The sequence below is a fragment of the Tiliqua scincoides genome, chromosome 3 (genome assembly GCF_035046505.1).
Source record: "Tiliqua scincoides isolate rTilSci1 chromosome 3, rTilSci1.hap2, whole genome shotgun sequence".
Classification (NCBI taxonomy): domain Eukaryota; kingdom Metazoa; phylum Chordata; class Lepidosauria; order Squamata; family Scincidae; genus Tiliqua; species Tiliqua scincoides.
The window spans coordinates 98,138,322-98,151,811 of record NC_089823.1 but is presented as its reverse complement, the minus strand read 5'-3'; the positions used below and the strand labels follow the sequence as shown (position 1 = coordinate 98,151,811).

The following is a 13,490-nucleotide window of genomic DNA, read 5'->3' as shown; positions in this document are numbered from 1 at the left end:
TTGAATGCTACACTAACTTTTGCAACACTAACTTTAACCAATTAAGGTATAGTCTTTCAGAAGTTTCTTATTTTTTAATACAGAAATATTTCATTTTTTTATTATTCCCCTTCTTCTGTTTGCTTCTGTTTTATTGCCTAGGTTATTTTTTTAATTTATATTCAATTTTAAGATTACTGTTCACCACTGAACAAACTGATAGATACCATGCCTTAGAAGAGTGATACCACAACAATGCAAAAATACATGAGTAATGTATATTTCAGGCTTCAGGAAAAAAACATTTTAGACCAGAGTCTTGAGTTGACCATCAGCGCTTTTTCTTTTTTTTTTAAAACTTGACTCCCAGAAAACGGTATTGCATATTTCTTTGATTTTGCAAAGTTTTCCTCTGCCAAAACAATGTTTGGAATCACATTATGGGTGCAATCCCAACCCCTTATGTCAGTGTTTTCCAGCACTGACATAAGGGCAATGCAGCTCTGAGGTCAGGGAACAACCATTCCCTTACTTTGAGGAAGACTCCATGAGTGACACCCAACTGCAGGATGCAGAACACGTCCCATTGACACCATTATGCCAGTGCTGGAAAGCACTGACATAAGGGGTTAGGATTGTACCCTAAGATACCCACATTTTCCACAAATTCCACTATTAGCATTACTACTACAGTCGCACAGCCCACACTAGTTCTGTGAAAATCTGGAAAGAAAAAAATAGGATATAAAACAGTGGGGAGGTTGCTAATAATAAGCTGCCATGAAATATTTTAGAAGAAAACAATACAAATCCGTTAAGCTTCTTACTTGATTGAATACAGTGAATAAATTAAGAAACAGCAAGACAGAAAAAAGGAAGCAAAAATCACTGTTCACTTACATATGATGTAATAATCTTTGTTTCTCTGAAATTCCAGGCCCCAAAGGTTAGGGCTGAACTCCTGAAACTTGATGGTAAACTTAACATCTTGATCAGGTTTGGCACAGTTGAGTAGAGGTGTGTTGTCCTTTTTAATAGTGCAGCTGTCTGCTTGGTCTTTATCCACCATGTAGACCTTATAATACTCATATTGGCCAAGAGTTTTAGATTCCACCTTTGGGCATATAATATCCAGTTTGTCTCCGATCTTTGGGTATAGTACCAGTCCTTGTCCAGGAAGGAATCTAGAAGAATTAGGGGGGAAAGGACAACAGTGAGACAACTGATAAAGAAAACCACTTCAGAAACATGATTGCTTAAAAAGAAGGGTAAGGGAAGAAGAGAACAAATGTGGTTTATAAAACAACAACACCATCTAGGTTGTTAACTGACAGTAACATTGAAACATCATGGGAATGTTTTCCCCAAAGCTCAAAATCCGTCCTTTGTAGTGGCAGACGGATAACTGAATAAATGGGATCTTTCACAGGGATTAAACCTTTCCATAGGAGACAAGTACTTCCAAGTGCTTCTTCACTCCCTTTCCAGAATTAGAGTTAAAAAAAAAGAAATGTTCTTTACTGCGGAAAAGTTAAAAAGTGGACACTACCTGTGTCTGTCTTCACAAGCCTGGACTTAGGAGCTGCGGGGTCCCATGTTTTGCAAGGCCCCAGGTTCACAGCCAAGGTTTGCAGAATTGTATAGATATAAATTAAATGCATTATAGACTTTATATCTCTATGGCAGAATGGAAAGCAATCAGAATGTGTGCTTAAAAAGTGCATGCGAGTTAATGGACTGAATAGACCTAAGCACATTTTAATATAAAATTGTATACATGTAAATCTCCAAATAATTAAACATGTGTAGATTACTTCTGAAAAGTAAAATGTGTTGTGCGTATTTGACAAGACTAGAGTAGATTACGCTGGTGCGGGGGGGGCCCTTAGGCACAGGGTGCAATGGGGAGCAACTGGTTGCATTGGTTTAAAGTTGACCCTGCTTCATCCCTTTTTTCCATTTAAAGGGTTAACATAAGTGTTCATGAATTGCAACAGGAAGCGTTCATCCAATAATTTTTTTAAATTTAAAATAAAAGTCCTCAAAATCACGTGATCGTGTTGATGAAATGTGGGGAAGAGGAAGAGTGCCTCACTTTCCAGAGATGTCGCAGGCACTATCCAAAAGTCGCCTGTGCCTGCCATTCCATTACCTTACATGCAATAACATCAACAGCAGTAGAAACACTGGTTGGCCACTTCCTCTTCAATCTACCATATGGTCAGGCAGGGAGCCAACAGTGGCTGTGCATATACATCTGACCTCCTTTTATGTACAATGCCCGCCTTTGCTTGCTGATCCTTTAATAAGACTTCAACTAATTTTTTTTTCATGTACAAAAGGAAAGGCTTTACCATCCCCTAGCACTAGGACAATTCTACAAACACTGAATGGTTTATACTCATTTTGTTACTATCTGGTATCAAGTGGACACCTGGACTATTTCAGAATTCTTATAGCTGGGCTACTAACCAATCACATAACTGGCCTTTAAAAAAAATAATGTAGTTCCTTAAACCAATGTTTTAAAGAGACAAGGATCACTTGTAATATTGATTCAACTGCACAATGAAGACATGCTCTTTCTAAGCAACAAAGGCCACTGTACTACCAGCTAATCATTTTTTTCTTAAGATGCATGCATTCCAATTAATGCCTGGAAGCTTGTCTTTAGAACTACTGATTCAACATCCCTCTAATAACTACAGCTAAAAGACTCCTTTTTCTCTTGCTAAATCTTTCATGCCAACCATACCGCTGCAAAGATCTTCCTTAATAGAAAATGTCTCTGAAGAGAGAGCCAATGGCTCCTAATGAATGATGTTATGCAACAACTAGCATTAGATCACAAGCTCACTCTCACTCGAAAACACAAGACTGAACTCACTCAAATATGAAAGTTTTACTATAAGAATACCTTTATTTGGTACTTTATTAAAGAAACCCACCTACAGTGCAATCCTATATATGTCTACTCAAATGTAAGAGCCATTTAATGGGACTTACTCTCAGGTAAGCGTGCATAGAATTGCAACTTTAGAGTGTATGTAAGGTAAAGGGGTGTGAGCCAGTGGTAAAACTCACTTAGAAACCAGTAGGTACCACACTCCTCCAATTTGTAATGACTCAGTTCAAACACAATCTGAATGACAAGTTTTATCCTAAACATGCTGACCACCATCACTCAAAGAACTGCATTTCCAGCAAAGTGGTAGATAGCCTAGCAGCAAAGAAATAATTACAAAAGCATTACTTAAATGTTATGGGTATAAATGGAATAAACATTTACATTAATGTATATTGCTTTTAAAACAGCTTTTTCTGATGCTATCTTAATTTCAAACCCTACCTACTATCTACAAAACAAAGTCATACAAGGGCAAAAACATGCCTGCCAAAGATTTCAGAGTGAGTTTAGAAATAAGATAACTATGTATATAAACTCCAAATTAAAGAACCAAAATTGCTTAGATGTTATTTCACTGGGATGACCACAAGCCAGCAGGTGCAACAGCCAGTGATTCATCTTAAATCCAAATTCTCTGACTTGATTGGTTTTATAGATTCTGTTCATGCAGCTGAGCCTACTAGATGCCCTCACATCATCATCCCTGTGTAGGCAGTGTGGGTTGCATGCCACAGTAAACCATTTCACATGTCCTTAATCCAGTCAGGTTCCCTGGCAGCCCTCTGAAAGGTGTGCATGAGAAGGTAGCAGTTGGAACTAATTAAAAACTTCAGTTCAAACAGAAATGTTACTACTGCCAAAGCAATGATGCTAAGGCCTTGTCCTCTAAAGAATTCCACTTTAAGTGTCACAGCGAGGGTGGGTTAATTATGCCTGTAGCAGGTGGGTATCTTCGGGAGCAAGGGTACGCCATGCAAAACGCCGAGCCCCAAAGCATCAGCTGGAGCTATTTAAAAAAAGCAGTCCTCCAGCTGCTTTATTCTTCACACTCACTATAGATTTTTATGGAAACAAGAAGCCACTGATATTAACCAGGGGCACAAACAAGCAAATGAGGAACTGTAAATTATATGCACCTATTAGAAAGACAAGGGACATAATTCTTTTAGGGCTGGCATATAAAACTCGGAATTGAGGGAAGAAAAATTATTTTAATCTGCCTTTCTTATGGCTGCTGTAACAGAAAATAAGGAGCTGCATATGGCTATTAGGATCCATTCTAGCAACCAAGAGGCACAGTCATCGCTTAAGCATTGGCAGTCTTCATACTTAAGTTCTGGGGCAAACAGTTTGACCATGACATACATAAGCCCCAGAAGTCAGTTTATTTAAAAGGCCTCTTTTTACACTTTTTTTTTTTTGCCTCTCAAGCAGTAAACACCAATTTGTTGCACTTTGATCCTAAAATCTTAATTTATCTTCAATGCTAATTTTATGTCTTAAACTTGTCTTTTAAATGGATCTTTAAGCATTTTTTTTTCATTCTTCAAAGTGTAAAGTGCCAATTTGTGTATGAAACCAATTTGATCGTTGCCTCTCAGGTTAAACACACACAGGAAAGCTTTCCTTTTGCTGAAGTTATAGAAAAACCCATGATGGGGCAGGTGTAGGAGAATGCCATACAAGTCTTCAAAGACATGTTTATACTACACTTTAATTCAGCTCTTTTTAAAATATCTCTGCTACTGATAACGGAGCCAATTATAAACACCAGAATCTGCTTCTATTGGGAACAAAACTCTTCAATTAGACTTAAAAGGTTACTTCATTTGAAGACACAGATATCACATTAATAATATAGAAGTACATGCAGTTTTACATATGCCAGGTTCTCTAAATATAAAAGCGCATCTGTGAGTTCCCTCATTTGTGACACACAAACTAATATCAACTTGCTAAATGTTTGCCTCCCTTGACTGCTTTATACCTTCAAAAGTAGGCATATAGCAAGGATGCCATACAGTCTCCACATTCAACATTTCAAGTAAAACATTTCACTTGAAAACACGCTGCTAATTATGGAAGATTCTGGAAGCTTGTAAGTAGGTCAGACTGAGAGTTGTAGGAATGTCCCTCGCAATACAGATCACTGATGGAAAACCAGTATTGACACAAACAGATCTGCAAATTATATAAATTAAATTCACTCTAGAATTCTCAAAGTTCACTAAAAAAAACTAAGTAGCCAGGACAGCTCTGTATTCCTCTTTTAGCGTCTCTGAGGTCATCTTCTGATGTGAATGATCAGAAACTATTCCCCTGAAGGTCTGGAGTAAAGCTGCCAGCATCCAGCCAAAATTTAGTCTCTGTACCCTAAAACCTTTGATTAGAAGGTTCTCTTGTACAAGATCTTCTTTCTCAATGTACAAGCGGCTCTGGTTACATACCAAAGCATGTGGGAAGTCTTACAGACAGACTTAACATCATATTAAATTGACGTTTAAATTGTTGCTTGGTGCTAGAGTTTTGCCCAGTTATGAATCCTTGCCATACCCTAGCCAAGCTTATGTTATGGCAGCTTTAAGAGGAATCCTTGGAGTTTACAGCAGATGACCACAGCAGCAGCTTCTAGGTAATCTTATCAGCCATCTTCATTTTGTGTGGCAGTAGGTTCTATTAGTATTGGCACCCATTAGTCTCTTTCTCTCCAGTTCTGCTAAATTACTCCAAAGAGTAACAAGGCGCACCACTGTCATTCAATATGGCTCTTGCATGCATTGGACATGCCCTGTTCACCTCTCTACATATGGAAGTGGGGCAAGGAACAAAACCACAATTTGAATGAAAGTATTTGCTTCAAAAGCTTACAGCACACTTACAAGAGAGAAAGGGCTCAATCCTGAGTGCAAGTCCCAGAGAGCAGTCCCAGGGGGCAGGCAGGCAAGGACTAGGAGGCGGGGCTGGGACCTGGCAGTTATGCCAGCTGCTCTGCTTTTCTCAGACTTATGCCACCTCCGGAGGTGGTGCAAGTCCAAAGAGACCCACTAGGGCTGAGGTGGCTTACCCAGGGGTAAGGGAAAGAGTTTCCCCTTACCTCCGGATGAGCCACTTTGGACCCCTATCTTGCGCTGGACACAGCGCAGGCCTCCTGGCCTGTCTGTTCCAGAACAAGATAGGATTGCGCTCCATGTCTCATCAAGTTCCATGGGATGTGCTTCTGAGTAACCATGTGCAGGATTCTGCTGTAAGGCTATAATCCTAGGCACGCTTAGGAGCAAATTTTACAGAACTTAGTGGGACTTGCTTCCAAGTAAACATGCAGCAAAAGTTTACACTGCGACTGTATGCCACTGGAGCAGACAAAACACACTACAAAGCACAAGAAGACTCTAGCATCTTAAGAACATTCATACTGAACATGAAAGAAAAAGATACATGAAAGAAATCATGAAAGAAAGGGAGGGAGGCCAATAAGCTTCTACGGGTGTATACAAATTCATTCAGTCCAAGATTCCAAATGCGTTCCATACTCAAAAGAAGTTTTTTCCAGAGAAACAACTATTTAGTACTGTATTTAAAAAAAAATGGCTATATTATTGTTGCATCAGTTCCAAAAACCAGGTTTCCAGAAATTTTGCCTCATATTAATCCACTGTCCTCATTCACAGCTAAGTCTCTTAACCACTACATATCTCTTAGGTGGGACCTTGGTATCTGCGAGAGATCCATTCTCGGACCCTCTGTGGATACCAAAAACTGTGGATAAGCAAATCCTCATATTTTGGTCCTTTAAACCCTACAAAGCGGACCAGAGTTCTGCTCTGGTCACCTCTGGAGGGCCTTCTGAAGCCCCCAGAGGCTACATGCATCCGCCCACAACCTCTGCAGGCTTCAGAATGTCTCCTAGAGGCATTAGGAGGGCCAGGGAAGCCCTGGAGGCAGAGGTTTTGTGTGGATATGCGCAGCCTCTGTGGGATTCAGAAAGCCCTCTGGTCCCCTTTGAAGGGTTCTGGTTGAGCCAAGTCTGGGACTTGTGTTGAACCAGATCCGCGGATGGAAAATCCGTGGATAAGTATTTTTATTTATGACACATCATTTTTAAAAAATGTTGACCCTTTACTTGAAGTAAAAAAATGCTTGGAACAGCCCTCCCTTGCCCAAGCTTGACAGCCTTTGATATTTTTAGATGACAATGGAGCCGTGTTAAGCAAGACATTTTACAGTATGAAAAGGTTTAACAGATCTCTTCCTATTTGTTACCATTTTACAAGAACCTATTGACTGAAGATGCAAAATCTCTTATTCCCCTCCCCCGCCAAAAAAATTAAGAGCGCAATCCTAACCAACTTTCCAGCACTGAGGCAAGGGAATAAACATTCCCTTACCTTCAGGAGGCCTCTGTGTCTGCTACACACTGCAGGATGCAGTACATGCCCCACTGGCACAGCTGTGTCAGTGATGGAAAGTTGGTTAGGATTTGGGCCCAAGTTAGCTAATCATTCAAAGCAAAAACAGAGAATATAAATGAAGAGGCTTCTTCATCCAGTGAGGGGACTTCACAAACCAAACATTCTTCTTTTTTTCCTTTTTTTTTTTTTTTAAAGGAACCCAAGCGTGACAACATTCCTGAAGTGAGCCGTCTTTAATGTTAGAATAGAAAATTTATGTTGGGGGAAAAATCTCCAGGAATGACTTCAGTCAGAGTTTGCAAATAGGGGTGGTGGTAGAAGAGATGCAGAAGAGGGGAAGCAAAATGCTGCTCATGAACCAGACCAGGTTATAGATGAACTGGGGCAGATATTCAAAGAAGGGACCATGTACAACAGGACGGCAACCACTACTGTGTTTGTAGCACGCTGTGTGGGGGTAGTCCCCGGTGCCCCAGGGTTGCCAAGTTCTGACAGGACCACAAGGGGTAGCGGTGGGGCGCCAGACAGTGTCTTTAAAAATGTATCATCCGCACAAGCCTAAACTCTTCTGTTATCCTTCTTCCAGTCAACTTAAAAACCACAACTGCTCTGACAGGACACATTGGGTTCCCCCCTCCATGTTCTAGTTTCCTTAATTACTGCAGCTAGTCACCAATCTGCTTTCCCCCTTTTGGTGTATTTTTCACATGACACTAGAAGTGTGTTTTGCTTGTCCCACATTTATAGTGACAATGTAGAACCGTCGCTGGATAGAATGTACATTCTATTTCAAAATGGTCCACTTCTGCTTTTTAGCCCACACTAGTAACTTCAAGGGAGCTCAAAGGCACTTTTAGTGTCAAGTGAAAAGAGTTTCAGTTTCTCTCTCTGTTCTTCCACAGAGAAGCACTGGAGTTCTACGACTCTATTCTACAAAGCGGCTTTGTAAGGTCATTTTACAATTTATGCAACTCACACATGAATTTTGGTCCATTAACCATGAAATATACCACATAAAAAGTTCTTCCCACAGCAACAGACTATCTGCAGGGAGTTATTTTTCAAAACAAAGATTAGATAGAACTGAGCTCCACCTGCTTTCTACCCACACATAAACCAAAGCTTTTACATGGAACATTTAATATTTGAAGCGACACTGATAGAGACTGTGTAGGTCACATCTTAAAAACAACAACAGTAGCTGGTTTAGTTGAAAACTACATATGACAAATGCTACTTTCACAAAGGACCTCCTTATGTAGCACCATGAATCACAATTAATTTTATTTTGTATTATTGTACAGAAAGTAATCACTTACAACACCAGAGCGTTCTGACCCATTTGCTAAATCAATTTTGGTTCCCACAAAGAAGCAGCTAATGCCCAGCAGTTTCTGTCTACTAAATGAAGATGCTTTATGGGTTTGATGAATATTCTATTTGAGAATTGTATTATCACACAGGTAGCATATCTAATGGTATGAATCTTGTCAACAACACTGGACTCCTGCTTCCATCAGAAAACTACCAATCTATGCAGTAGGAAGCTGCAGTCCCCAGAAATCACTGCTTTGTATCACATGAGATTTTGTTCAATTGTTCTGGGGGGGGGGGCAAGTTATCCTTGGTAGATTCACTTTATAAGTGAATTTTTCTGTAGAACAAAAAACCTTTGGTAGATGCATTGCCATTAGATGCTAATTCTAACCACTTTTTGGTGAATGATGTATGTGCCTCCAGACAAGAGCCCAACTCTTGACCCCCTGACACCACTCTACATTTTACTGCTCCAGATCCCAGTCCCCAGCCTCAAAGTTCTCTCTTTTGTGTACTGCTTCCACAAATCTGATCTGTTGACTGTACAGAAGGCAACAGAGCTGCTACTGAATTAGGCTCTGCAAAAGTTCTTTGCCATGAGTATGTAAGGAAGAACTCTGACTGCATTCCCAGAAAGGGCAGAGAAGTTTCATGCTGGAACCAAAAGACCCATAAGAGAAAGGTCCATTCACTGCAACAGCATTTATTGTTACAAAGAGATGACTACATTCTCTCTCTCTCTCTCTCTCTCTCTCTCTCTCTCTCTCTCTCATATATATACATGCAGGCACACAAACACATGAACACTTACTAAAAACCCACTAAACGTAGAAAGACACCTAAGCTAAACCAATGAATAATTGAGATCGCAAATCGAGAGTAAAAATGAGTATCTACGATAAGAACACACGCACACACAAAAGCCTGCTCTTCAAAAAGATACCATTTTCTGGATAGCACTTTACTGCCCCCTTTTGCACTTTAACATTAGAACAGGTCTGAGCATACAAACACACGCTGTTGTGAATCCCAGTGAATTAGCAGAGGACTACAAGGAGAAAGCCAGCCATAGGTTTCCCAGAGAAAAAGGCTGTCAAACACTGTGTTTTGAAGTATTATAGCAATTACCTAAGATACAAATAAGTGGGATGGCAAATCACACATTTTAAACAGCTATGGAACATGTTGGCTACAGGAGGGCTAAACAGATGTTTTCTGCATTTTGTATATCACAGCCAGAACTGGGGTTCTCCCCTGTTATTTCATGTGACGCTTCTTTCACTGTATATAAAGGCAACAACATATTGCTAGTCTGGGCTGATTTGTTATGGTGCTGAGAAATGAAGCAAAAGCAAAAAGTCCTTAAACCCTGAGGTTACTTTAGCAATATCATCCATTGCAGAGTCTTAAATGTGCCTGAATGTGTTTTGCCAAGCCAGGTCTTTGTACGGTGGCATGCAAAAAATATTTTCATGAAAGGAAAAGATTAGAAGCTCAAACTGATTCAATGCCCTCCAAGCCTACACAGCAAAAAACCAGTTCAACAGCTCTGAATTGCAGCTACACTAGTAATTTTGTAGCTGTGTCACTGCCTCTCTGTGACTTTTCTTAAAGCAATAAATCTTAATATCTTGTGGCTGGTTGTTTACAAACTCCTAATTCACTCTGAGGATAAGAGAGGAGACACTCCCTCTCCCAAGTAACCTCAGATTCCATTCGACAAAGCTCATGTGTGCCGTTCACCTTTATATTTAAACTTAATCCATTCCCTCCGTCATCCTAAAATTACTAAACAAGTCACAATAATATTAAATTTCACTGCCTACAGCACTGTGCAATTGAACCTTCACTGTAATGAAAGCCTACTCACTCTCTTTGATATAAAGACCGGTGTTCTATTTTGGAGTCACAAAATACAGGGTCTGATGTTGTACTACAGCAATGTGCATATACACACATGGGCTCACACAATTCACAGGATACTACAGCAGATTTTTTCTTTAAGTTTCCGGTCATAAAGATAATGTTTGCTGAGACCTTTTAAAAAATGTTCAGTACCATGGCTGTCACAAAAATATGTTTGGCTTGAACTGTGTTTTTGGGATTCTGCAACCTGGGCAGCAGAAAACTTCTTCTGCTTGAAAAGATGCTGTACTTGTAGCATGTTAGGGAAAGAAAGTCAGAGCGACCTAGTACAACCTCTTTCAGCAGACCACAGAAATTTCAGCACTAACAAAGCTAACAGAGACCAGCTGGTATCTGCCAATGAGTTCGCTTTTTAAAGGGCACAGTAAATCACAAGCTAAAGCTGGGAAAAGACAGCTTTAAGTAGAAAGATTGTTCTACTGCTGGACTGTGCCACTGTCTCTCCTGCATTCTGAAATACTTTTGTCAGCCAAAGTGTAAGGAGACAACCTGGAAGTTTGGAGACTCCTTCCTCGTGATTACGGTTTGTCAGCACCTGCACAGTCTTGTTCTGAGTCATACAGTCAGAACAAAAAAAAGGGTGAGGACTGTCGTCGTCTGGTCCGAATGTTAAAGCTACAATTGTGTCATAAAACATAAGAGACTCTGGCTTCCCTGTTCCTTGAGAGAAAAGCACTTTGTGGTTTTTGCCTGAGTTAAGAAACCGTAGGGATGCAAAAGCTTCCTATGCTTCCTAAAGCATGTTGTTTCAAGCTGGACTCTTGTACACTAGTTCCTGACACTGGCAATGCAAAGAGTTGAGCATCTCTCTCTCTCTCTCTCTCTCTCTCTCTCTCACACACACACACACACACACACACACACTTTCCCCTCTCCAAAGTCACTCTGAAAATCACCCTATGAACAGTACTCTTGTGAACAGGTCCGACATAAACACGCACACACAGAGTACCACAGGCCAAGTCAACCTCAACAGTTCGGCTTACAGAGTATGTATATATTAGAAGAGCCAAAAGTGCGCAGTGCCCACATGAAAAGAGACAGAGAGCGCATGCATACAAGGGCCCAATCCTATCCAACTTTCCAGCACTGATGCAGCCATGCCAACGGGGCATGGGTTGCATCCTGTAGTGGTGGGGGAGCAGTCACAGAGGCCTCCTCAAAGTAAGATGACGTTTGCTCCCTTACCTCGGAGGTGCATTGAGGCTGCATCAGCGCTGGAAAGTTGGTTTGAATTGGGCCTCAAGAAAAGTATATACCTATCATACAGAACTCAAGACAACTGGCCCAAAGAATAGAAAGTGTGAGTTAGCAGTAAGTCTATTTTAGAGCGTACATGAGAGCTTTACCCTTCCCAACACACTTGTATTCACTCTGAGCTGCTTTCTTGATCTAACCCTATTTTATACTGTTACTTTGGCATAAGACAAAAGAAAACAGTTACAAGTTTGTATGTTGTTTTGTATCTGCAACAAAAAACTATTCTGCTACCTGGGATGACTGTGTGCCCAGCATCACTGTGCACCCCACAGAAGTGCTGGAAGAGGGAATCATGCCAGCCGTCAAATCAATGGCAGCTTGGATCTTACAAAGCTGAACTGGAAACCACCACACAGTTTAAACACAAATAATCACCTTATAGTGTATATCTAAATGTGTCAGAGATGACCTAAAGATCCGCATCCATTGCAAGAGGCTAGGTATTATTTTTAGACAGAGCTACTGAGACTTGCATCTTCTTGGAAGTCACACTCAAATCTGGAACTCCAGATGTTTGTCTGTTCAGTAGACAGAAAGTCAACCCCTTTCTTACTGCACAAACTTACTACTATTTCATATGGTCTAGGCGGGCTTCATGTTTGAGTTCCTGCTCAGATTTCATAGTAAGAAATTCCATAAAGACGAAAACACATCTATGTATATATTTTGCCATTTTCAAGAAAGTCTCCTTGTTCTGACTGCACTTTCAGCAAAAGACCTAAACATGAGTAACCTCATGTGCAGGTTATTGAGACCTGCTTTCTAAATCAGGTGTACAAGAGTGAATGGATTTCCATTCTTTTAAGAACTACTGGTTTGTGATTCTTTAAAGGAACCAGTAAACACACACCGACTTCACAGATGCTGAAACATGGAAACTTCGAAAACCACAGTTCTTTTAAAAGACTGTCTTACAAAGTTTAATGGCCTTGCCTGCCAACTTGATTTTCTCTGCTCAGTTCACCAATAAAATCTAGAATTACCTTGGGGGAAAAAAAATAAAGACACCAAAGGTTAAGCACTGCAAAATGATTAAGCTAGACTGCCTCTGAACGAAAACTGAAATTAATTAAACATGAAGAAAACAACTGGAGTGCGGACAGGAGATGTAATAAGACTGCAGAGTCCCCCCACAGGAGCCAAGATGTTTCTTACTACAAATGGCACTTTTATCCAATCAGCCATACAAATAAACTGCTGCTTGGACACTAGTTAAGCAGATGGCAAGCAACATTGGAAGCAGACCTGTAGTGAAGATGCCCCACTAGAGAATCAGCATTACATCAATGTACAGATTCGCAGAGGTGACTCTCCATTCGGATACTTTAAACTGCATCACTCCAAAGCAGGTCTGGGCTTGTCTGGAGTATTTTTTTGACCTTGTGATACAAGCCACTTCACAACCAAATCTGAGGTCAGTATGAGATGTTATGGCTCTTGAGGCAGCTCTTCACAACTGGTAGCATTATGCAACTATTAAGCCTGGGTATGGCTAGGCCAGCAGCAAGTAAAAGCAGTGGCAAAGTGGCATTGCACAAACCCTGTTCCACTGGCGAAATGACTGTGACTCACAAAGACTCCTTAAATTCACTTGCCAAGATAATCATTCCTCCTCCCTGCCCCCAGCAACTCACCCCCAAACTGCAGAGAACCTGAAACAAGAGGGATCAAGCCCCATGATTATCACCCTA

General features: G+C 40.5%; 1 protein-coding gene across 1 annotated transcript in view; it reads right to left on the bottom strand.

Annotated features, from left to right (window-relative positions):
- EFNB2 (ephrin B2) overlaps positions 1–13,490 on the bottom strand; it is a 66,714-nt gene that overhangs the window by 36,628 nt on the left and 16,596 nt on the right. Inside the window, exon 2 of the mRNA XM_066621879.1 lies at positions 880–1,163. Within this exon, the coding sequence (XP_066477976.1) occupies positions 880–1,163 (284 nt within the window). The remainder of the gene's footprint in view (positions 1–879; positions 1,164–13,490) is intronic.